The sequence below is a fragment of the Antechinus flavipes genome, chromosome 2 (assembly GCF_016432865.1).
Source record: "Antechinus flavipes isolate AdamAnt ecotype Samford, QLD, Australia chromosome 2, AdamAnt_v2, whole genome shotgun sequence".
NCBI lineage: Eukaryota > Metazoa > Chordata > Mammalia > Dasyuromorphia > Dasyuridae > Antechinus > Antechinus flavipes.
The window spans coordinates 637,903,281-637,929,312 of NC_067399.1; the positions used below are offsets into that span (position 1 = coordinate 637,903,281).

Below are 26,032 nucleotides of genomic sequence, written 5' to 3' on the forward strand. Positions count from 1 at the left end.
TCATTTATCCAATGAAACTCAGTTAAGTCTCTTTGTCAGAGAAATCCACTTCCATCAGAATACATCCTCATACAATATCGTTGTCGAAGTGTATAATGATCTCCTGGTTCTGCTCATCTCACTTAGCATCAGTCCATGTAGGTCTCTCCAAGCCTCTCTGTATTCATCCTGCTGGTCATTCCTTACAGAGCAATAATATTCCATAACATTCATAGCATGTATGATTTTTATACATATATGATATAGATATATGATATAGATATGTGTGTGTGTGTATATATATATACACACACACACATATCTATATCATATAGATGTGATAGTTTATGGAATTTTTAATACTTAAATACTTGAATTAGAGGATATTTGGAGTACAATTATTGAATCATATGGCTAAGCAGATAGAAATTTCTAAGTGACCCTAGAACTGATCTAGTTTTCAAGAGTCTTTCCGATCATAGGGGGTCACTGTAGAGAATGGTTTTTGTAATGAATTTAGAGTAGACCATAGTTATGGATTTAGCTAAGTTTTAAGAATAAAAAATTTTTTAAAAACATATTCAGGTTATTCAAGAACCATTGTGTATGGGTAGACTTGTTTCTTTCTAGTTTTGCATGGAAGGGCTAAATGGAAGAAATAAATAATGGGTTTTAAGAGAAAGAATTTACCTTGTGTAAGAGTGCATAGTTCTAGGATATTTGGAAAGGAAAGCACCTTTGGACATATTTGGTTTAGGTAATGGAATAGACTATGTTCCAGTGTTGATTTTTATAGCAAAAAGAAGTCTTGTCCCATGTAAAATGAAAGAAATATTTTATCTCCTTAATTAGTTTTAGAACAAAGAACCATTTTTATTTAGACTCTTTTCTGTCAATTGCTTAAATGTCATCCACAGTGATATCATTTTCATCTTTGACAATGCTAATTTTAAATTCACTGATATATATGTATATTTATATGAAATTTTAATCAATAAAGGGAAAAAACATGAATTTTCATGTTAGCATATGGCCTTATGAAAAAAATTAATATATGGATAATAGAATATTTAGACTGAATGTTGAAATTTTTTCTGATCTAAGAAACAATTGGGTGTAATGTTTCTCCTTCCTGACAGTAATATCATTCTGGATTCTAGTTTTATTCAGAATGAAAAGGTGTGGTTGGTGGTCCCCCTGGTGGAAAATGGAAAAAAAAAAGTTAAACAGTAGTCTTAGGATACTAGATTAGGTAAAATCAGTTGCTCTTAATCTAATAGTATTGGTTATATTGTACTTACTTTTTTTAAAATTAAAACTTTTTATTTTTCAAAACATATGCACGGATAATTTTTCAACATTAACTCTTGCAAAATCTTGTGTTCCAATTTTTACCTCCCTCCACCTCCCCTAGATGGCAAGTAGTCCAATATATGTTAAATATGGTAGAAATATACATTAAATTCAGTATATGCATACATATTTATACAATTATCTTACTGCATAAGAAAAATAAAATAAATCAGAAAAAAATGAGAAAGAAAATAAAATGCAAGCAAACAACAAGAAAAAGAGTGAAAATGCTATGTTGTGAACCACACTCAGTTCCCACAGCCCTTTCTCTGGGTGTAGAGTGCTCTCTTCATCACAGGATCATTGGAACAGGCCTCCCTCATCTTATTGTTGGAAAGAGCCACGTCAATCAGAATCGATCATTGCATAATCTTATTGCTGTGTACAATAATCTCCTGGTTCTTCTCATTTCACTTAGCATCAATTCATGTAAGTTTCTCCAAGCCTTTCTGAAATCATCCTGTTGGTCTTTTCTTACAGAACAGTAATGTTCCATAACTTTCATATGCCACAACTTATTCAGCCATTTCCATCTGATGGGCATTCACTCAGTTTCCAGTTTCTTGCCATTATAAAAAGGGCTTCTACAAACATTTTTGCACATGTGGATCCCTTTCCCTCCTTTAAGATCTCTTTGGGATATAAACCCAGTAGAAAGATTGTTGGATCAAAGGGTATGCACAGTTTGATAGCCCTTTGGGCATAGTTTTCAAATTGCTCTCCAGAATGGTTGAACAATTCCACCAACAATGTATCTGGCCCATTACATATTAGTGTCCCAGTTTTCCCACATCCTCTCTAGCATTTGCCATTATTTTTTCCTGTCATCTTAGCCAATTTGTATTTATGGAATACAATGGAAATGGAATTTAATGGAAAGATATAGACTCAGTTGCATAAATCCTTTAATTTCTGATAGGATTGGCCTTTCTAAACTCTCTAAAACTTCCTATTATCAAAGATTTGTAAGTTACAGAGATCTTATGAAATATCCACAATAGTACCTGGCAGTAATTATCCAGACATTTCTGAGTAGCTACTATCTCCCTAAAGTTGCCTCTCCCCTTAATTTTTTGTGTAGTTTTCATTATCCTTTTCCATGTAAAGAAAAAAGACCTTTTCCTGGTACCTGATTTTCAAAAAGGGACAGATGAAACAAAGAAACCTACTTGGTATGAAAGATTTGAGTTCATTTCTCTCATGGTGTGTGTGTGTGTGTGTGTGTGTGTGTGTGTGTGTGTGCGCGTGCGTTTTGGTACTCTGCATATGTCAAAGTGCCTCCTGCTAAGAGAGAACCTTTGCTTTTGGTGGAATAGAGAAAAACTAGGTTATGGGCATCTTTAACACTCCAGTCTGTGCTTTACACTTGCAGTGAATATTTCAGTGTCTGACCTTGTGTTTCAATATAAATTTTTGGTGATTGGAAAATATCTAAATCATTTGGAAGCCATTGGGTAATCATCAAGAAGTTTTAGAGACTTATTTTAAAGAAAAAGACAATCATGTAGTGGGAAGAATACTTCTGTACCTGGGAGTTCAGAAGACTGGGATCTATTCCTAGATCTGCCACTCAGGAACTATCACTTAAGGTAAATCAGTTCACCTCTCTGGGCTTCATTTTCACATCTTTAAAAGAGGGAGTAGTTAAGATGATCTTGGAGGCCTTTGAGTCTAGTTGTTTTTAAGTTCTCTGATTCTGCATTTTTTAATTTGGCTACTTATTTAGTGATTTTAATATTATGATTAGATATTCTAGTTGAGAAATTAATTTTGTAGTAACCTCATTTGAAATAAATAGGAAATTTATTATTCATTTGCTATTCATGTCTGCCATTTTAAAAAATTTTCTTGAGTTCTTAGGAAACCCAACTAAGTGACAACTCTTTTGGTAATGAGATCTCTTTATTATGCACTCTTTTATTCTTGTATGTCCTCAATTTTTCTAGACTACAGTTGATAGCTGATCAGCTGGTAGAACGGTTTGTGTTGTCTGGATTGATGATAAAGGAATGGGACAGAGTGAAACTCCATGCTACAGTCATGAACACTCTATTCAGGAAAGATCCCACAGGTATGTACCTTTTGAGGACACAGAGACAGTAAAAAGTCTCTAAGTTTCTCTTTGATTTAGTCCAAATCCTTAAAATTGCTTGCTTAGATTTGATATAGAATTGAAGGTTCTGAATTTTACTTTCTTTTTCTGGTAGAATAACCTTACTTCTTTCAAATGGCATTATAAAGTGCTTAGAACATTTGGGACATCATTATAAAACGTATCCTGAATTGTACAAAAATGTCTTAGACTTTGCTAGATATACATATATTAGGATCTTTAACTAGGAGAATTAGAATAATACTTTAGAACAATTGTTAGATAGATATTCACCTGTAATATCAATAGGCTAGCTAAAATAGATAGCAGTTGGTGCATCTATTAATATATCAATTCTGGCACGTCAAATTATGTCTTTGTCATATATTAGCCATATTCAAACTGAGAAGAAAAATTTCCTGGGGAATATCAGAAAAATAATGTGTTTTCAAAAAATAACTGGAAAAATAATCAGATATTTAGATGAGTTTACAAGTTTATGTCTATTGACTTTTATTTATTTATTTATTTTAAGGCACAAAAGGTAGAAAAATGTTATTTCTTTCCTGTTCTTCCTTTTCCCTATCAGTGTTTTGATAGACGTCATTGGCTTAAATATCTTAATACATTTCATTCCAAGCTTTCTAGTTGATATGAAAGGCATGATTAAAAGTTTACCAGTGTCTTGAATTTGTTCCCTGGTAATACTGTTAGCCTGCACTAAAGAAATCTTCATTGCTGATTCTGGTTGACTGTCATACATTGCTTGCTCTTGGCCACAAGAGGGAGGTAGTAAGAGAAAGTATGTTATGAAAATATGGGGGGAAAACCTTAATTCTCTCTAATAGTGATTATTTTATTCAGAGGACAATGAATTTTCATATTTGTCATAAATCTTTCAATTAGAATACTAGTTACTATTATAAATATGGATGTCTCTCTAAGCCAATGTGCAAAACAAGTGTAAATGTATTTAAAATTGCATCAAGACAATAGTCATACAATGGAGCTAGAAGTAATCTTATAGCTCATCTTATTCAACCCCCTCCTTTTTCAGATGAGGAAACTGGAGCCAGAGTATTTTAGTGACTTGTAGAGATCACGTAACTAATTAGTGGCATAGCTATGTAGTCATTTGACTTCTCTGGTAGTGTGCTTCTAGATGTGTATAAATATTTTAAAGTTTGTTTTTTTGAAGGAGAAAAAAAAATCTCCCATTCACCTCTTCTAATTTTGTTTGGTATGTTTATAGCTGAAGACAGGAACAATGCCCTTGCAGGTAAATCTGGTCTTCGCGAAAGAGAATCATTTGATGGCCGAAATATATTAAAGGTAAGTATGGAACAGAAAGCTTCTGAGATTTAAACTTGTTGCAATATGTTTAAAATTAGTGGAGAATAAGTAATTTTCCCTTTAACACTACAATATTCCTGTCCTACTTTTCATAGGAAATATTAATGGGAAAGGCTATTTTCAAATTTCTTTTTAAAGAGGAAAACATCATTTTAGCAATGGTAAAGTTATGGCACTTCCAACATGGAGGTATGTAGGTAGTTCAGTGGAAAAAATTATGGGCCTGAAGTCAGGAAGAATCTGAGTTCAAATCTGGCGTTAGACACTTAATAGCTTTTGACCATTGGCGCAAGTCCCTTAATTTCTGTTTGACTCAATTCACTGGAGAAGGAAGTATCCAGTCACTCCAGTAAGGAAATCCTAAGGAATAATACTGTCCTTATAATACTAACAATACTTACTAATGCTAATACTATGGTTTGTGGGTCCACGAGAGTTGGACATAACTGAATGACTGAACAACAACTGCTGTAACTTTCAATATAGTTGTGGGTGATTTAGGAAACAGTTAGATGTCCCTACCTCTTGTATCCACAAGAAAATGTAATTGTATCTCTGATAGGTTTTATTCTTCACTTTTGAAGTATGGACCTTGCATTTTATAATGAATTGCTTGTCTTTGCCTAGTGGCTTTTTCTTGTCACCTATCCAGCTACTCTCTCTAGTTATAGTATCTGTTTCTACTCAGGAATAACAGGTTTTGAAGGGTAGCTTGTCTTTTCCTGACTTATTGGGGTTCTGCTTTTCTAAGGATTAGATTGATCTGTAAAATTTAAATGACTCACTTGAAAATTACATTAGTCTTTTCCTCCACAATTCATGTTGAGTAGTATTTGGGGAGTGAGAGTTGTTTTTTCTCTGTATCGTATATGTTTTCATGCCATTTTGCACCCTGACAAATAGAAACATAAGTCATTATGAGCACAAGAAACTATTTCATTTTCCATTCCACCCCTCCATATGTTTTTAAATCTTCTAAGTCATGCTCTTGACTTTATCATCTCCTGATGCTTAGAAGACAGGTGGAGACTATGAGTAATAATTTTAGAGCCAACTGCAATATTAAAAATGTCTTCTTTTCCTCCCTCTTCAAATTATTCTTTGACCATAATTTGGCAGCTTTCTTCCTCTGCCAACTGCCTAGAGAGACCTGTTGATTGATACTGATGGCAGTTGTACCCCAGAGCTCATCATGGCAAGAGGAGCCGTTCACCCAGGCAGGTGTCTGTGTCCTAGGGGGAGGTAGACTCCTTCTTTTTCTCTGGTCTTGTGTCTTTTACTGTATTGAGAAATTTTCTTTTTTTGTAAAATAGCCATGCTACCTTTGTACTTTAGTGACCAGCTGCCAATTAACATAGTTGTAGTAAACTCTACTGATTTGCCTAGGCCATACCTGTAAATGTGCTTGGTGGGTTCTTTGGTATCTCCTCTCTTCTTCAAATGATATCATCATCATCGTTCGTAGTTTTCTTTCTGTTGTGTTTTTTGAGGAAGACAAAAGGCTGAGTGGGGAATTGACATAGAAATTATTTCAAGGAAGCTCAGTTGTCTTGTTGAACTCAAGGTTGGAGTGCAAAAGGTGTTTGCAAGTCAGGTAGGAAATGGCTTGACTACTCTGTGTGGAGATGATGGAGGAAGACCTTAGGGTACAATTGTACAAGTAATGTACAATTACCTGAGACAACTTTTTTTAGTCTTTGTGTAACCTTGCTAATTACATCAGGAGCCATAAAGTTTTGGACTTGGAAGAGACTTCCAAGATCCTAATATCTGGTCCCTTCAAATTGGAAACTGAATGTTAAAGTTGTTAAGTAACTTTCCTAAGACCCTGAAGTTAGTTTGAAAAGCTTAGGCTAGATCCATCAGGGACTCCCTGTTATTCTGCCTCCTAGGACAAAATGAAAACTCCTTAGTTTAACATTTAAAGCTCAATACTTAGCAGAATCCTGGTACATCATAAATACTAATAAATGCTTAATGACTAACCTACTTATTTCATATTATTCCTCTTTATGTACTCTGCATTCCAGCTAGACTCATGTACTAGTTGTTCTCTATTTGGCAGTCCTATTGCTCATCTCTTTAATTTCAAGTAATTGGTCTTCCAGGCCTGGAATGTCCTCACTTCTCATCTTTGGTATTCAGAATTATCTACCTTTTTTTTTTTTTTTTTTTAAAATTTGGCTGAGGTAATTGGGGTTAAGTGACTTGCCCAGGATCACACAGCTAGAAAGTGTTAAAGTGTCTGAGGCCAGATTCAAACTCAGATCCTGACTTCAGGGCTGGGGCTCTATCCACTGCACCACATAGCTGCCCCTAATCATCTACCTTTTAAGGCTTAGTACAGGCATTACCTACTTTATGGAACTTTTTCTAATTCCCCATGGTTTTTAGGGCACATACAATAATTTCATTTTTGTCTTTTGTATTCTTAGCGTCAGGTACGGGGCTGGCACTTAGTAAATGTATGTTGAATTGAAAGGAAAGCAGGTTTTTTGACTCTAAATTCTTGCTCAGTGAATACCAATAAGATGAAGTTAATTAATGCAGAGTACTGTACTGGGGACAGAACAGCAGGCAATATATATCCATTAATCCTTTTACACTCTGCTGCCTACATAAGGTGTTTCTTGTGTGTGGAAAGGAGCCATCTGGAATATGAACTTGAGAATACTTTTCTACAAGAAGGTATTCAATTATTTCACATGTTAGGGACAATGAGAGGCCAAATTTTAGTTAACTGGGAATTTTATTTTCTATTTAAATTTAATTTATTGTACTATACCATAGATTAGAGGATATGTCTTCCTTGTTTCTTTTGTACAGTAGTCTTTTTCAGAGGAAGAGGTCATATGAAAGTCTAGGGAATAGAATTTATCCCCATGAAGCATTCTTTTATCAAAGATCTTACCTAAAATTAATATGGGAAAGATTTTCATTTTTGTCCATCACCAAGATCGCATAGCTTTAAGAAAATGTAAAAGCAGTATTTAAAATATATTGATGGACAAGAGAACTAAATTTTCAGCAAGAATAAAAAGGAGAGATTATAATCACTAGCAGTTGCTCCTATAGGAGGTAAAACACAAGTTCGTGAAGCAGTTATATTCAATAGACACACTGGGTTATCATCTTTAATTGCAATGTAAAAATCATTCAAGTATATAAACCTCAAAATAAAGGGGGTATTCAGCAAACCAGCACCATCATATTATGATGCTAGATAAGTATTCTGTTCTGAAAGAAAACAAAGAGAGCACTTTATTACTAGGAGAGGAACTGAAACAAAAAGGCAAACTGTATTAGTCACTGAGCCAAAGCATCTGTACAAAACAGAGGAATAGCTCTACAGGCCAAGGATCAAGTAGGTAGCTGAGGAGAGACAAGCTTGGGGAAAAAATAAAAATAGACAAAAGATAAAGCATTTATTACGAGTGTATTGTATGCCAGGCACTGTACTAAGATTTGGGAATACAGATTCAAACAGGAAGAAAGACAGTCCCTCTTCCCAAGGAACTTGCATTCCAATGGAGGAAGACAGCACAAAAAAGGGAGCTGAAAAGTAGGGGTAGCTTGAGGAAAGCTGGGAAATAGAGAGGAGACAGTGCTTGCATAGGAGCAACTAGTACAGATTCACAATCCAGATGTGACGTGGTCATGGCTGATGGAGATACTTCCTTAAATAGATGTTGTAGAGAGGATCTCACCAATCAGAGAGGGGAGAGGTCATCTGGGAAATCTTGGGCTGAGCTGGGTTTGAAGTGAGATAAATTAATCTTACTGCTATTTACTGAGGCATAAAATAGAAACGATTCAGTGCCCATTGCTGTGCAAATGCAATCCTGAGCTATCCTATCTTCGCCAACTAGAACTGTGGTCTTTTAAAATTTAGTGTTTGGATTTGCACACTTGGGAGTACTGTTTTGCATTTTTTCTTTACTTTTGGAGGAGATGGCCATAGCTGCTTTTTTGATCAGCCTTTTTAGAAAGTGGTAAAGTGTTGTACTCTGTGTCTGGTAGCTAGTTGGTTGAACTAGAAACTGGCCAAAATAAGGATTACAAAAGAAAGGAAATGAAAATAAAAAGATTGTTCATCATGTCTCCAAATGAAAAAAATTGGAGCATTTTAAAATCAGTATCTGAAGGAATGATGCTTTAGTGGCTACTCAGAACAATGAAAATTTTTTAACAGAGAAAATGAAGGTGAGACTTAGGCTGAAATTTAAAGATAGAAAGGGTAGAAGGTGAACTTATAGAAAAAGAGACAGGCATAGAGATCCATCAGTGAGTGAAAACCTGTGGAACTAGGAGATGGAGTGACTTGTTGAAGTCTCACTGTGTTTTAGAGTATGTGAAGGGGAATAAGGTATAAGAAAAGATTAGAAAGGTAGGAGGGAGCCAGGTTATAAAGAAAGGACTTTGAATGCCAAGCAGAGGATTTTCTATTTGATCCTGGAGGTGATAAGGAGCTACTGGGCCTTGTTGAATAGGGGTGTATATAGTCAGTTTTAGTAAGATCACTTTGATAGCTGAGTGAAGAAAGGGTTGAGAGAGGGTGGAGAAAAATCTGAGGGAGAGATCAACTAGCAAGCTATTGCAGTAGTACAAGAATGAGTTGATGTGGGCCAGCACCAGGGTGGTTGAAGAATAGGGTCAACACTAAAGGTTAACTACTGTAAAGAGAAGTAATTTTAAAACAGTTAAGTTTATTAAATGATCCAGAGAGTAATAGAATCAGTATTTCATCTTAGTGCCATCAGCAGATTGAATAGAGAAGGAAGGCATTGAACCTGAGTTCAACTTTAAATTTAAAAAATGGTCTACTGATGTTAGAGCCCAAGATTACATCCATTTACATACATTATTTAGGCTCATTTGAACTCCTCTATTTGTGTCTAAGTACTTTTGTCCTTGTCCTTTTTAGTGTCTTAACTTGCAAAGCTAATTTCTTAAAGCTCTAGCTTGGCCATAACACTTCCTTGTTTTATAAACTCCAGGATCAAATACAAACATCTCTTTTGGACATTTGAAGTCCTATATAATTTGACTTCAGTCTACTCTTCTAGCCTTACTATATATTATTACCCTGAGTCCTTGAGCCCAGAGTACTGTAGTCCATTCTGTCACTGGGCCATGGGGACCACTAAGGCTTCCCATCTATCCTGAGACTGAGCTTTCCTTTATGTGCTGTCCTTCCCTATGACCATGGGAGCTCTTTGAGAGCTGGGGTTGTCTTTGTTTACCACTTGTCGCCATTTATTAGAATGGGTGGGGAACCTTTTTTCTATCAAGAGCCATTTAAAGATTTATAACATCATTTGAGGGCCATAGAAAATTATCTGCTTAAAAACTCAATTAACGGGAGGTTGTACTTAGCTTTCTGCTCATTATCACCTGCCATTGCCTTAGCAGGACCAAACCAAGTGATTTTGCAGGCCTTATAAAGCCCATGGACCAGATGTTTCCTATCCTTGGTTTAGAACTGTGCTTGGCACAGTAAATACTTAATAAATATTTTTCTATTTATTTAGTCATGTACTTTATGGTTAGGCCAGATATTCCAGCTAGATCTTGTATATAACATTCTAGTTCTCATCTCCATGCCTTTGCATAGGTTGTCCCCTCATGCCTAGAATTCACTTCTTCCTTTCCTGTGCCTCAGTTTCCCTTTTTTCTTTCAAAGCTTAACACAAATGTTCCTTCTTGTAAGAGTCTTTCCTGAACTCCTAGTTGCTAATACCTCCGCCTCCCATTACCTTGTCTGTGTCTTTTTTTTTTTTTTCAATAAAATATAAGTGTCTTGCAGTCAGGAATGTTTTCGTTTTTATTTTTGAATGCTGAGTGCTATATTTGGGATAAAATTTCAAGATATACACACCCATGTACATTTATAGATGTGTGTGTGTGTGTGTGTGTGTGTGTGTGTGTGTGTGTGTGTGTGTGTTTATGTTTGGAATGTAACAAATTTCCAGCAGAAGATATTTTGGAAGAACTCAGCAAAAGTCTGTCTCAACTGGGCAGGCCAGTCACAGGGAAGCTCAGGGTGGAGAGGTTTCCTGAAGTGGGAAGTTCTTAGCCAAAATACATCAGTGTTGACTACTCTATCCTGGTTCAGAAAACAGTGGATCAGAGAGACCTCCAGTGCAACTACAGAAGGCAAATAGTGAGCTCCTGAATCCCAGGATAATAAGCAGAACTTGGCCACACCCATCTAACCAGGGAAGGAAGCCAGCAGCACTGTCCTCAGGGCAGTGTAAAACCCTTGTCTGTCATCCTGTTGAGGAAACTTGGGACAGCCTTCCCTCGACCTAAAAGCAGATCTTAATCTTTAAAAATGAGCAAAAAAGCAAAAAGAGCTCTGATTATAGACAGCTTTTATGGAGACAGGGAAGAATAGACCTCAATTCCTGAGGGCATTAAAGACAGAAGCCTCTAATGAAGCCTCAAAGGGTGCAACTCAGAAGGCTCTATTAGAAGAATTCAAAAAGAATCTTAAAAGAGACTTAGAAGAAAAACGCGGAAAGGAAATGAAAATTTTGGAAAAGAAAAACACAGAAATTGTCTGAAGAAAACAGTGCCATAAAAATACAAGCAGTGAAATGAGAAAAAATTTTAAAAAATACTGAAGAAGAAATGCAGGAAGTCAACAATTATGGAAAAATGCTCCAAATCTCTAATAAGAGAGAAACACATTAGAACAACTCTGAGGTTCAATCTTAGACACAAATGATTGTCAGAGATGACAAAAATGGAAAATGGAAATTTTGGGAAGGCCTTTGGGAAAATAGGCTTCTTAATATATTGTTGGTAGAAATGTGATTGGTCTGATTATTCTGTAAAGCAACTTGGAACTATAACCAAAAAGTTCCTAAGTTTTACTTACTGTTGACCCAGCAATATTATTATTAACTTATACCCTAAAGATATCAAATAAAAAGGAAAGGACTCATATGTGCAGAAATATTTATAGCAGCACTTTTTTGTAGTGAAGATCGGGAGCCAAAGGGCATGAATGTGAATTGGGGAATATTTGAACAAATTATGATATATGAATGTATTAGAATACATTTTAGTGCCTTAAGAAATTAGGAAAGGAACAGATTCAGAGAAACCTAGGAGTAGTTGTTTAAAGTGATTCAGAATAAAGAGAACAGAATTAGGAGAACAATTTATGCAATGGCTATAACATTATAAAGAAAATTACTTTGAAAGTTTTAAGAACTCTGATCCATATTTATTGTTGTTCAGTTGAAGTTTTCTTGGCAAAGATACTGAAGTGATTTGCCATTTCCTTCTCCAGCTCATTTTACAAATGAGGAAACTGAGGCAAATTATTTGTCCAGGGTCACACAGTAAGTAGGTCAGATTTGAACATAGCTTTTCTTGATTCCAGATCTGACACATTATTCACTGAACCATCTAGCTGCCCTGATTAATTCATTAACCAATGAATTCTGAAGATTGATGATAAATCATGTTTTCCATTTCTTTGCAGTTAATGTATCAAAAGTATAGAATGTGAAATAGATTTTTATACAAGGCCAATTTGTGGATTTGTTTCATTTGACTACTTATTTGTTACAAGGGAGGACTTTGTGAGAAGTAGGGTGATAAAGATTATTGAAAATAATGTCCCCCCCCCAAATCCTTGAAGACAGAAAAGAAATTCAGGAGAAACAGATAGTAGGCCTTACTTTCTCTTCCAATAGGTAGTTAACTGAGGGCATTTAGGTAATGGGAATGGATAGAGCTCTGGCCTGAAGTCAAGAAGATCTGATTTCCATTCTGGTCTCAGACACTTCCTAGCTGTGTGATCCTGATGCTCATTTCTAAGATGAAAAAACTCTGGAGGAGAACATGGCAAATAACTCCAGTGTCTGTCTTTATGCCAAGAAAAACCTCTGGACAATGAGTCAGACAGGATTGAACAACCAAAAAAAGAAGGTGAAAGGGAGGAATGAATAAAAGATCATGATGAACTTACTGTGCACAAAATCTTGTTTTAAGCACTGGAGATACAAATGGATAGCAGAATCCCTGTTCTTATGATGATATTCTAACAGACAACACCTGGATCAATTATAAAGGGGATAGCAAAATCCAAGAGTCCTTCAACTACAGGGCAGATAAGACTTATCAGTCTAGAAAGTTCAGTCCCTGAAAAATCACTTTGGTACATTAAATCCACATTGACATTTGTATAGTAGACATCACAATGTAAAATACTATTGGATAGGCTGCTAAAATAACTTCTTTTGTTGTTCATTTATTTCAGTTGTATTCAACTCCATTTAGGGTTTTCTTGGCAGAGATACTGACTTAGTTTGCCATTTCCTTCTCATTTTTAGAACGAGAAAACAAGTTTAAGTGATTTGCACAGGGTCACCTAGCTAGTAAGTTCTTCCTGATTCCAGTCCTGACACTTTATCTACTCTACTACCCATTTACTATATCCTCCCCCTCCTTTTTAGTTCCATTGTCTAAATTAGGTATACAGACAAAGCATGTACATTTGAAACAGTACATGTTTATCCATAGTATCCAATCAATAAATAAGCTAATAATTTATAAGTAGCAAAGAAAAGGCAATGCAGCAGTAGTAATATTAATACGTATAATACTAATTCATACATAATACTAGATATATACATCAGAGGAATATATCAGTAAATGATAATACAATAGTAGTAGCATATTATATTGTGGTGTTTTTCTTCTTTATAATATAATAGTTCTCTCTGGGAGAGAGAGCAGGTTTCTTAGGGAGGTTTTCTGGAGGCAACCTTAGTTTCAGTTGAAAGTAATAATCACCCAAATGCAGCCAGGTGCTAAAAATGCAAACGTTTATTTTCTCCTTCCAAAATAACTCGGTTAGTTGAGGGCTATCTCTCTGCTTGATTCTAAGAGCTCCTGCAGCTTTGTCCTTTGCTTCTGCCTCTGCTTTCTTTAGCCTCCAGCCAGCACCAAGTTGAATCTGTCTTGCCTCGGAGAGAGGGCTTCTGGCTCTCAGTCTCCCAGAATGCTCTGTGTCTGTCCCAGTGTGCTCCTCTCCAGTCTAATTCAGCTGAACTCCCTTGACTGGGCTTATATATGATCTCTTCTGAGAGAATGGGATTATGGGTTTTCTCCCAGAGTGCTCTCTAGCCCTAAGAGCTTCAAGGGAGGTGTGAATTCACAAAGTTACAAAGTTTACTTTGTGAATCTCCCATAGTTGTGAACTCCAATAAGTACTTCAATATTTCTTGCTTATCTGAGCTCTCTAAAGGTGTGAACACAAGCATTGTATCAATTAGTTCTATTTAGTACCTTGTTTCAGGTTCTGGTCCCAAACATCTCCTTGTAAGATTAGATCAATGATACTGAACCATGTTAAATTAGATAATTATTGTCTCTATCAACTCTAACGACTTAACAGTTCGTAAAGATTCCAACATTACATAATAAAACAAGTGGTTTATATGTTGAAAATTTTAACACAGCAGACTATAATTGCAAAATAGCATATGTAATTCATAAACAAATTGGTTGCACAAGAAAAAAGATCCCTGAAGTATTGCTACTATGATGACCTCTTAATATTTTTTTTTAAATGACGGTTTCTTCTTAGAATTTCAGTAATGAAAGAACTTAAAAATTGGTATTTCAGGGAAAATGACTGTTACCATTTCAAGTTAAAAAGAAAACTGAATCACAGGATACAGTCATTTTAACCAGAATTCTCACTTTAGGGTTTATCTCTCAACTCTCTAAATCTAAAAGTCAGTATAAATGTCTCAACCTATAATCATCACATGAATTAGAATTTGCAGTGTGATAGCTTTCCTATTCTTTTTCAAGATATTATCATGGCTATCTGGCATTCCTTGACTTTCAGAATTCTTAAGAAGGGATAAGTAGAACTAGGTATAGAAGTATAGGTGGGTAGATAAAAAAAAGAGAGGCAGCAGAGACTGTGTGTAAAAAGTAAAATAATACTACTGTAGGATATGCGGTATGCTATTCTCTTTGGTTCAGACTGAGAAAGGTTTTTTTTTCTTTTTTAGTTTAGTTTGTACACACATACACACCACACACACACACACACACAATTTTCTCCAGTTACACATAAAGACAAATTTTAAAAGCATTTTTAAATTTTGAGTTTCAAATCCTATCCCTCCCTTCTGATTCTTCTCTCTGAAATGGTAAGCAGTCTGATATAAATGTAAAACATTTCATGTTGGTCATTTTGTGCAAGAATATTCAAGAAATGAAGGAAGGAAGGAAAAAAGGAAAGGAGAAAAATAGGATGTTTCTGGAGTCAGACCCTGGAGATAGTATTTTTCATCATGGGAGCTTTGGGATGGTTTTGGATTATTGTATAATGATCTGAGTTAAGTCATTCACAGTTGATCATTGCACAATATTGTTGTTACTGTGTACAATGTCCTCCTGATTCTGTTCACTTTACTTTGTATTGGTTCATCTAAGTCTTTCCAGGTTTTTCTGAAATCATTCTACTTGTCGTTTCTTATAACACATAATATTCCATTATAGTCATATACCACAGTTTGTTCAGCCATTCTCTAATTGATGGGCGTACCTTCAATTTCTAATTCTTAGCCACCACAAAAAGAGCTGCTAAAAATATTTTTTGTATAAATAGGTTCTTTTCCCTTAAAAAAAATCTCTTTGGGATACCAACCAAGCAGTGGTATTTATTATAGGATCCCAGGGTATTCAGTTTTATATCCCTTTGGCATAATTCCAAATTGCTCTCCAGAGTGGTTGGATCAGTTCACAACTCTAATAGTGCATTAGTGTCCCAGTTTTCCCACATCCCTCTAGCATTTAACATTTTCCCTTTTTTGGGGGGGAGGGAGGAGTTTTTTAAAAAGACTTCACTGCATGTCTTTCGGAAGTGGAGGACTCTATGTGAGAAATGTTACATATATTTATTAGATGAAGTCACTTTGTTAGTTTTGCTTAACTTGCTTTGTTTACAAGGACTTAATTATGGGAGTGCTATATTTGGAACTGACAGTAATATAAAAATAACAAAAAAAACCAAACATTTTTCAAATAAAATTATTCAGTATTTAAAGTTTTCCTGACAATTCTTTTACATATTTAGCATGCTTAAGATTGCATGAGATGAGTTAGTCTATAAAATTTCTACAAATAAATAAATTTATTTTTATGCGCTTGTATTAAGAGTTTTAAAACATATTTGGAACAAGGAGACCAATTCTCCTTTTACTGTATATGTCAGAATTAATGACTTGTTTCAAAATGGAAGGCAAGTAACAAATAGCAACTTTTCCATTTCTCTGTTAAAGCTTAATTCAACAACCAGCTATTTCTTGAGGAGCTACTATTTGTTTGAAGCTAAGAAAGGCATCCTGGGGTATATTATGTGTCCTCTGTTCAGTGTTGTTTTCAACATTACATAGATTTTTTTTTTGGTCTACAGGACTTTAATTTGCTTTTCTGTTCTGTTTTTGGTTCTGTTCTCATCTAGGAAATATTGGAGTAAAGATAGAGGGATAAATTAAAAATATTATTTTAAAAAATTAAAAATAAATTTTATTGATATATTTTGTTTTAATATCATATCAGTTTTCTTCTGCATTCTTCCTGCACATTCTTGCCATGGTGCTATCCTAAATAGCAAAGCTTATTTTATTTTATTTTTTTTTATAGCTTTTTATTTACAAGTTATGTGCATGGGTTATTTTACAGCATTGACAATTGCCAAACCTTTTGTTCCAATTTTTCCCCTCCTTCCCTAGGGGGACCCCCTCCCCCAGATGGTAGGTTAACCAATACATGTTAAATATGTTAAAGTATAAATTAAATACAATATTAGTATACATGTCCAAACAGTTATTTTGCTGTTCAAAAAAAATCAGACACAAAGTTTTATTTTTAAAAGAAAAAAGAGAAAAAGTCACCTAAGGTGATTAACATATATAGATAAATCTGACAATTTATGCAGTATTCCATACTTGTTGATCTACTTCGGGAAACAGTGAGGGATGTTCCTTTTCATATGTGTTCTTTGGGGCCAAGCTTATTTATTTTTACATATATATGTGTGTGTGTATAATTTTGAAATGTTAATTTTCAGTAGTTTTGTTATCTCTTTTTGTGGTTTCCTTTTACTTTGTTTTAGTCTTGTATATTGTTTTTCTAACTACTTTCTTTTCAAGAGTTCGTGCAAGTCTTTCTATGTTTATAAATATTCATCGTCTTCATTATTTCTAATAACCTAATGTGTCAAAATTTATTTATCCATTTCCCCCAATTCTTTACTATCATAAAAAAAATGCTTCTCTAAATATTTGATGTATCTATGATTATATCAGTTACCTCCTTGGAATGTTCTAGTAGAATTTCCAAATCAGAGATGATGGGTATTTTGGTCATTTTATTTATCTCAGTCCAGTTTGCTTTCCAGAATAATTATACTCATTCATAGGTCCATCATTAGTGCTTTACTGTTTCATTTGTTCTTTATCAGGATTTGGTGACCTGCAGCACAGGTAGTCGTGATGATCAGCCTTCCTGAAATCCCTTTCCCACAGATCTTGATCTAATCTCATAAATCCTTCCTGCCATGATAGTGGTCCAGAGGTTCAATTCTGCTGCTGTGTATCTCCCTTTGGATGCTTAAGTCAAACAATATTCTTTAGATTGTTCTTTCATTTCTTTTTAAGGGATTATCATGAACAGTACCTGAATTAGGGTAAAATAAAATTAAAAAAGGACATAACATATTAACTGGCATGTAATGATATTTTTCTGTAAGGATTAGTTTATAGGCAGTCATTTTCCAGGTTTTAGATTTGCTGATCATGGGCTAATGGTATTAGAATATCTCTGCTAGCCAACAAGCCACAAAGGACAGTTTTGTACTGGTAAATCTGTAATGCTTTTGCCCTAGGGCAGAGTTTTCTGTGGTACAGATTTTGCAGCAAACTAAATTCCCTTCATATTAGCTCTGATGCTAATTCTACATACTCCTGTGGGCACTGACTGGGGGAGAGTATCTGTGTGTCTGGATTCTACGTGTGTTCTTCTGCTGGTGACAGTTCAGCCCTTCCCTTCCCCCACCTCCCATTTTTAATTGAAAGCCGTTCCAAGGAGGAGAGTTCCCTTGGTACTTTCAGTATTGAGGAGCTCAGCAGAATTGCATGGTATCTTGTTTTTGTTCAGTGGTTTTAATTTACTTTGCAATAGGTCATTTGGCCTTACCAGCATAGTTTTAGCAAAGTCTTAAACTTGATAATCCTGACATCAGCAGTCAGATTTGGGCCAAAGAGCTAAAAATGCAAACCTTTGTGATTATTTGAAGGGACTTTTAATACATTCATTCTCTGGCTGTATTTGCCTGATTTCTTCCTGGTGCCTCCTTAAGCATAGGCATTTAACATTATTTATGCTTACTTAATACATTTAAGTTATAGAGTGACCAAAGTAAGAGAGAAATTCTACCCTTCCATTTTTTAAAATGCAGCTTGTATAATGCAATATAGCAAAAAGTGACTTAGCCTCTTATTGCGGGATTACTTTTTAGAATTCAGGTATTCTTTTTAAAAAATCAATTTATTTTTACGTGCATTTATAATCTATTGCTCCCAAATTCCTCCAATTGTTTTCATCTTTATTCTTCTAGAATACAATTTATTATTATGTTGATCAGAATTCTAACATCTTTCAAAGTTATCTTTCTCTGTAGTGTTCTTAGTTCTTAGCGTTGTCATTGTACAAATTGTTCGAGTTTTGCATATTTTGTCCTAAAATCAGTTAACTCTGAAATTATTTCATTATTTCTTATGATAATCATGTTCTGTTACATTCTTATATGTAATTTGTTCAGGCACTTCCCAATAGGAAGATTTTAATTCTTTGAAGTATGGTAATGTTTTATTAAAGGATATATAGTGCTTATTAAATTTTTGGAAATAGTTCCAAATTGCTTTCTAAAACTAAATCATGGCTCAACTAACTGATCAGTCAGTCAGATAATCAACTAGCATTTATTAAGTATCATTATCTGGTAGTCCCTGAGCTAAGTGCTAATGATATAAAAAAAGGGCAAAAATCAGCCCCTGCTCTCAAAGAACTTACTTTCTAATTAGGAACAACAATGTAAACAATTATGTAAAGTCAAAGTATATTTGGGAGAAATTGTGTGCAATTTCAGGAAAGTTAGGAAGAGTAATGGGGACATCCCTTTCCCCCTTATACTAGTTCACTTGGTGATCTAATTAGCTCCTATGCATTTAATGATCATTTCTATGTTGATGATTTTCAAATCTATTCACCCTGCTCTAATTTCTCTGCTTCCAGTCTTGTCTCTCCAATTGCCTTTCTGACATCTCAAATTGGTTGTCCAATAGACATTTTGAGATAAGCAGATTAGGTAATAGTGATAAAATTTGAACTGGATCCAATAAGATGCTATATAATTAAAGATTTTAAAAATGCATAGAAAGCCATTTGACTTCTTTTTTAACCTTAAGGATTGGATTTCCACTTGTTTTTCAGCTTTTTTTGTGTGCATCAGATTTATTGTCTTTAAAGGAAATTATGTATGCAGGAAAAAAAGATTAAAAGTGTGAAAAAGGATGAAAGTCTGAGTTGCAACCTACCTTGGACAAAAACTTACTAGGGTTGGAGTACTTGGACATCCTTTTTTTTTTTTTTAAAATTATTATACCTTTTTATTTACAAGTTATATGCTTGGGTAATTTTAGAGCATTGACAATTGCCAAACTTTTTATTCCAATTTTTCCCCTCCTTCCCCTCACCCACTCCCCCAGATGGCAGATTGACCAATACATGTTAAATATGTTAAAGTATAAATTAAATACAATATAAGTATACAGGACATCCTTTTAAAAAAAAAAAAAAGAAAAGAAAACTTAATAAAAAATCTGATATTAAATAAAAATTTAAACATGCAGAACCTCAATGATCTTAATAGACTTTGTTATATATTTATACTCTTAGAATGTAATGATCACATCTTCTGGCAGATTTTATATATCTCTTCCTTTTAGAGATTTCTTTCATAAAGATTGCCTCTGAGAAGCAACAGTATTTTATTTTTACCTTAAAAATATTCAAAGAAAAAATATTCAAAGATTTTTTGAGAGAGATTTCTGTAGCATGCCATTCTCAATCACAAGTACAGAATGGGTGAATAGCTTTGTAATTCTCTCTTTTCAATTCCTTGTGTTTATGTGGAGAAAACACATTGTTTAATGTTATTTTGTAAGAATTTATATTTTTTGAATTCAATACACAAAATCCAAATTCACTTATGCCTATCTCATAGAAAGTACCATCACCTAGAAATTTGTACTCAAATTATTGCCAAAAATCCTAAAATCTGTGCTCTGATTCTCATTAATGTCACCTTGATTTTTATCTTAATCTTCTCATCTTTTAAACCTGCCCCTTGTTCATATCATAGGAGTTCTTTGGAGGGTTTGTCTAAAGCACTTTTAGCTTCTTAGATGAAAAATATTGTTTATCTGTACTTGTCTGAATGTGAATACTTGTCTGAAGAGCTCAAAGCACTCTTCAGACATTAATCCCCATAATGTCCTGGGGAAGGGGGGCTTTTGGCTTAACCGTTATTATGAAGAACAAAGCTGTGTTGTTATTATTTTATTTCCTCTAAATTAGGGGTAATTGTATTGACCTATCTCACTGTGACATTGTAAAAATTGGATGTGGGTGAGACAATTAATTTGCGATTTGTGGAAGAAAGGCATGAAATGGTGTGAGTAGTTTTGATTTTTATTCTGGCATTTGGTTTTCATAAAGTTCAAATGTATACTGAAATAAAGTAATCATCCTTTGGAGGAAGTGACTCATAGTGTATCTTTGAAATAATCAGTTTAATCAAATACTTATGTATATTTTGTTTGGCTTGTTCTTCCAAGGAGTGAGGATAGTTCAGATTGATTTAAGACTTGGTTTCTATATGACTTTCTGATGGACAAAAGAAGAGCAAAAAAAAGCCATGGGTCTGTGAAAGTTACAGCATGGCTTTAGGCATTTCGTTGTGTCATTTTCTGAGCACTTCAGCCTCCAGAGCTGGGCATTTCCTGTACTGGCCATATTTGACGGCAAGCAATTTACTCACTGAAACCACACAGCATTAGTAGCAGGTTTCCATGCTAGGAACAGGTCTCTGAAGAGAGAGACTTATTTCTACCATGTTTTACTCTTTCAGTTCAGGAAAGAGTAAACCCAGAAAAGGTAGGGTGGACCTTTTGCAGTTTGGGGCTGGGAGATAATCTTCAGAGAGTTACTATGTTGCTGACTATTGGCTGTTTAAGCTTTTATAGCATTCTAGACCCAGGAAGGCTCCTCAGTAACAGTTGCAGATTTTCTTTTATATTCAAGTCAAGGTGAGTTGTTTGTGGCTCTTGATGGCTAGTACCCTTGGTTTGCCTAAGGAGAAGGGAGCTGTCAGTTAGAGTAGAGCATCTGAAACAAGATAGGAAGGAATAGCTGTACTTAACCCTTAAATCTCACCACATGTTGATCTTGGAGCATATAGCTGCATTATCAAAAATCAATTGTTCCAGCAATATTCTTTCCAGGAAACAAACATGACCCACCTAAAGATGATAGGCAGTAGGTTTTTGATTTTGCTTGTTATTTTTTTTTAAGCTTAAATTAAAAAAAAAAAAAAAAAAGGGATGACAAACCCAGAGAGCAGAGGGCAGCAGAACAGATGGGTTTTTCTTTATTTACTTCTGTCCAGAGAAACTTTCACCTTAATCAAAACCTGTTTTGTTTTGATGCTTAATTACTTTTTTCTCCCTTTCAGTAATAGGAAAAATTAAAGTTATTCAAAAATTAAATAAATATTGTTTAAATAATTATTATTTAATAAAGCAATAAAATAAATAACAAAATGAGATAAAAATTATTTAAATATTGAATCGTTAGTATTTAGTAAAGGATGTGAGACAGACATAATAGTGCATTAGAGAGCTAGTCCTAGAACCAAGAAACTCCATGCTCATCTCATACTGTGACCTCTCAGGCAAGTCATTCAAGTTGCAGACTCTCTAGACTGCACTCTAATAATATAATACAAAACAGAGAAGGTACTGATTAGCATTGGTAGAAGGAATTTCTTCATCCAGGAATTCTTTATATCAATGAAATTATAGGTTAAGTAACTTTCTATCCTATTACAACTGCTACCACTACTAGCACTTAGGTAATGCTTTAAGATTTGTAAAAAGTTTACCAGAATCATCTTATTTTTGTCCTTATAGTAATCCTGGGAGGTAGATGCTATTATCTTTCCCATTTTACAGATGAGTAAACTAAGGCAGACAGATTAAATGACTAGCTCAGAGTTCAACTATTAAGTAACTGAGGCTGGATTTGAACTCAGAGTTTCCTGAGTGTTCCTCTAGAGTGCTCTTATGCACTGAACTATTTCTATTCAGTAAAGAATAACATCAATTTGTTTTCAAGTGAAATGCTTCCTCTGGTTTTCAGATCATCTCTTCTTTCTCAGTACTGGTAATGTATTAAGGATATTATGAAGGTTGTCAGTCTGGAACTTTGACTTTTTAAATATCCTATATCAAATATTTACCAAATGTTGTATAGCTCTTTATTCAGTCAACAACTATTAAATCCTTACAATGTACTGGCCATTTTGCTAACCACTGGAGATATAGAAAGCAAAAGCAGTCCCTGACCTCAAGGAGCTTATAATAGAAAGACAACATAATATATATGTAGGTATATAAATGATGCTTGCAAAGTATATACAAGGTAAACTTTGAGGATGAGGCAGTTGTGACCAAGAAGAATGGCAACACCTCTTAGAGAAATTGGTTTTCAAACTGAGTCTTGAAGGCATCCAGGATTCCAAAGATGGAAATGAAGAAGCAAAAGACATTCCAAGCATTGAAAATGTCACTGCAGATGTCTGGAGTTGGGAGGTAGAACATTCTATGTGAGAGACAACAATTAGGCTGGTATACCTGAGCCCTAGAATATGGGGGAAGGAGTAATGTGACAGAAATTTGTAAAGCTAGAAGGGGCCAGAGTGGGAATAATTTTGTCAAATAAAGGAGGTTTGTTTGACCTTAGAGATAATAGGGAATTACTAGAGTTTATGAAATAAGGGAGGGTGATGTGATCACACCTATACTTTAGGAAAAATACCTTTTTTTTTTTTTTTTTTTTTTTTTGCTGAGGCAGTTAGAGTTAAGTGATTTTTGCCCAGGGTCACAAAGCTAGGAAATATTAAGTGTCTGAGGTCAAATTTGAACTCAGGTCCTCCTGACTAAAGGGCTGATCATTCACTGCGCCACCTAGCTGCCCCAGGAAAAATATCTTTAAATTTTTTTTAGGGGCCGCTAGGTGGCAGTGGATGAAGCACCAGCCCTGAAGTCAGGAGGACCTGAGTTCAAATCACTTAACACTTCCTAGCTGTGTGACCTGGACAAGTTACTTAATCCCAATTGCCTCAACCAAAAAGAAATAATAATAATAAAATTATTTTTAATATTCATTTAAATTTTTTTTCAAATTCTCCTCCTCCAGGTCCTCCTTCACCATTGAAAAGGCAAACAATATAATATCAATTGTACGTGCAAAATTATAAAAAACATTTCTATATTAGCCATGTTGCAAAAAAAAAAAAAGACAAGAAAAAAATTTGTTTTAGTATATGAAAGAAAAAAATTGCCTTTGAAATTGGATTTGTGTACAGTTTTTTAAAGTATAAAATATATAATATATATAATAAAGTAATATAAAACTCTTGTTTCCCCTTTTGAACTTCCTTTTGCTTTGATATTTTTGATTTTATTTGATTTGATATTTACATTGCTACTTTATGTATACGTGTGTGTGTATGTATGTATGTGTGTATGTGTGTGTGTGACATGCTACCTACCATTTCCTCAATTGTTATTCCTGGTTTTCATCCCCACCTCTGCTCCTGTTCCCACCCTGAAATGCTTATTTGTATAAATAAATAGTCAAGGAAAACATCTACATATTGTCCATGTTTTAAAATGTGTGACTATTTCTGCTTTTCTAGTTTATCACCTCTTTGCCAAAAAGAAAGTGTTATACTTACTTAATGGTGTTATATTAAATCTAGTCTTCATCTCCAGTCTCTCTGTTCCTTAGTACTTTCCCACCTATCATTCTTGCTAATTTCACCTTACTTTCTGCCTTTTCTGATTTGGTCTCTATAGTTAAGCAGTTAGTTCAGTTCTTCTTTGTCCTATATTCTTGAATTGATTACCTCCCAATTTTGTTGAAACCCCAATACTGGCTTACTTTTGCCATTTGCTCTTACCTGCTTCTGAACAGAGCTGGAGGAAATCCTGTAACCAAATTGATCAGGTTTGTCACAAATTTCTTTTAAGCGTAGTAGTCCATCTGATCTCACCTTCTCATCTAGGCCTTCACCACCATCAGCAATTATTCCTTAATTGATTCTCTGTCCTTTTCCTAGAGGCAGTTTTAAATCTTAAGTTTCCTTCATTACTTTCTCCCTACCCATCTCAGTTGAGAACTTCCCCTTTCCAACTGCCAGAAAAGGAAACAGCCTCTGGTTAATCCTACTTTCTAATAGAAAGGAGGACTTAACTTTTGGTTAATTTCCTTCCAGAAGGGAAGTTTAGTCTTTTGAAAAATCTAAAAATCTTATGATTATTTTATTCATCTAAATTATCTCTACTAAGTGATAATCTTCTCAGTCTATTAACTAAATCTATATGGTAACTTAGATTTAAGAGACTATATTTGTCTGACTTAGTTTAGGGCTAGCTCTTCCTAAATAAGGGAACCTACATCCTATAATAAGAGTAAAAATAAATAAATATCTTGAGGTGTGAGGAGGTGAGAACCTATACCAAGGTTGTGTCAGAGGAGAGAAAAGGGCATAATATGTGAGAGCTCTTATGAAGGTAAAGTTGGCAGGCTTTTGTAACAGATTGGATGAGGGGGTGGGGAGTTGGTGAGAGAATGAGGAATCTGGTATGATAACTAGCTTGTAAACTTGGGTGACTGGGAGGATAGTGCTGTCCTCAATAGTAAAAGGCAAGGTAGGAAGGAAGGGAGAATTCATGGGGAAAGATAGTGAGTTTAGTTTTAGACATGTCTATTTAAGATGTCTTTAGTACATCCCAGTTTAAGATGTTCAGTAGACAGTTGAAGATATGAAACTGGAGGTCAGAATTTGTACTGGACAAGTAGATCTGAGAGACAGTTGCATAGTGGTAATACTTGAATCCGTGTGAACTGATAAGTTCACAAAGTGAAGAGGAGAAGAGAAATTGGCCCAGGACCCTAGTGGGATACCCATTGTTAGCAGGCATGACATCGATGAAGATCCCATAAAAGAGACTGAGAAGAGTAATCACATAGGTAGGAGGAGGGTCAAGAAAGTACAATACCATGAAAACCTAAAGAAAAGAGAATCAAAGAGAAGTGAATGAGCAGCAGTGTCATTGACTTCCCAGAGGTCAAAAAGCATGAGGTCATTGTAAGAAAAGGTCATTAGATTTGGCAATTAAGAGACAATTAGTAAGTTTGGAGAGAATGGTCTCAGTGAATAATGATGTAGAAAGCCAGACAGCAGAATTAAGAGGAGAGGAAGTGGGGCACTTATTGTAGATGGTCCTTTCAAAGAATTTAGTCATAAAAGGCAGGATATAGGAAGATAGCCTAGTGGATTAAGTGATCAAGTGAGAATTTTTTGAGTATGGATGAGTCATAGACATGTTTGTAGATAATAAGGAAGCAACCAACAGAGACTGAAAATTAGTGAGAATGGGGGTAATCTGCTGGAGAAGACAAGATAGAAGACAGGAATCACTTGTACATGCAGGAGAGTTTACCTTGACAAGGAGAAAATTCACGCCTTCATGGGAAATTGGGGTGAAGTAGGAGATAGTGGCCGAAGACATAGGCATATGAGAAGAGAAAAGGGAGCTTTCCATGAATGGCCTCAATTGTTTCAATAAAATCTGAAATGAAGTTTTCAATTGAGAAAGTTAGGGGAAGAGTAGCTGTGAGAGGCTTGAGGAGGGATGAAAAAGTTTGGAAAAGCTGTTGTGGTGAATGAGGTAGTAAAGTAATTAGAGGGGCATTATAAAAGGATTGCCTTGCAACAGTGAAGGCTTGGTTGAGGTTATATAAAAAACTTTCTGGGACCCTTTTAACAGGTTTCATGATTTTCTCCAGCATCATTCAGCATGTTGT

The 26,032-nt window shown here is 34.8% G+C and overlaps 1 protein-coding gene across 3 annotated transcripts in view; it reads left to right on the forward strand.

Annotated features, from left to right (window-relative positions):
- The window catches only part of ASCC1 (activating signal cointegrator 1 complex subunit 1), a 90,130-nt gene that overhangs the window by 52,998 nt on the left and 11,100 nt on the right, over positions 1–26,032 (forward strand). For 2 of the 3 annotated variants that reach the window (XM_051982182.1, XM_051982184.1), the window contains exons 8-9: positions 3,279–3,403; positions 4,677–4,756. In XM_051982182.1, coding sequence (XP_051838142.1) covers positions 3,279–3,403; positions 4,677–4,756 — 205 coding nt within the window. Of the gene's footprint in view, positions 1–3,278; positions 3,404–4,676; positions 4,757–23,356; positions 23,433–26,032 lie in introns of those variants that run through there. The other variant, XM_051982185.1, reaches the window with a different exon arrangement.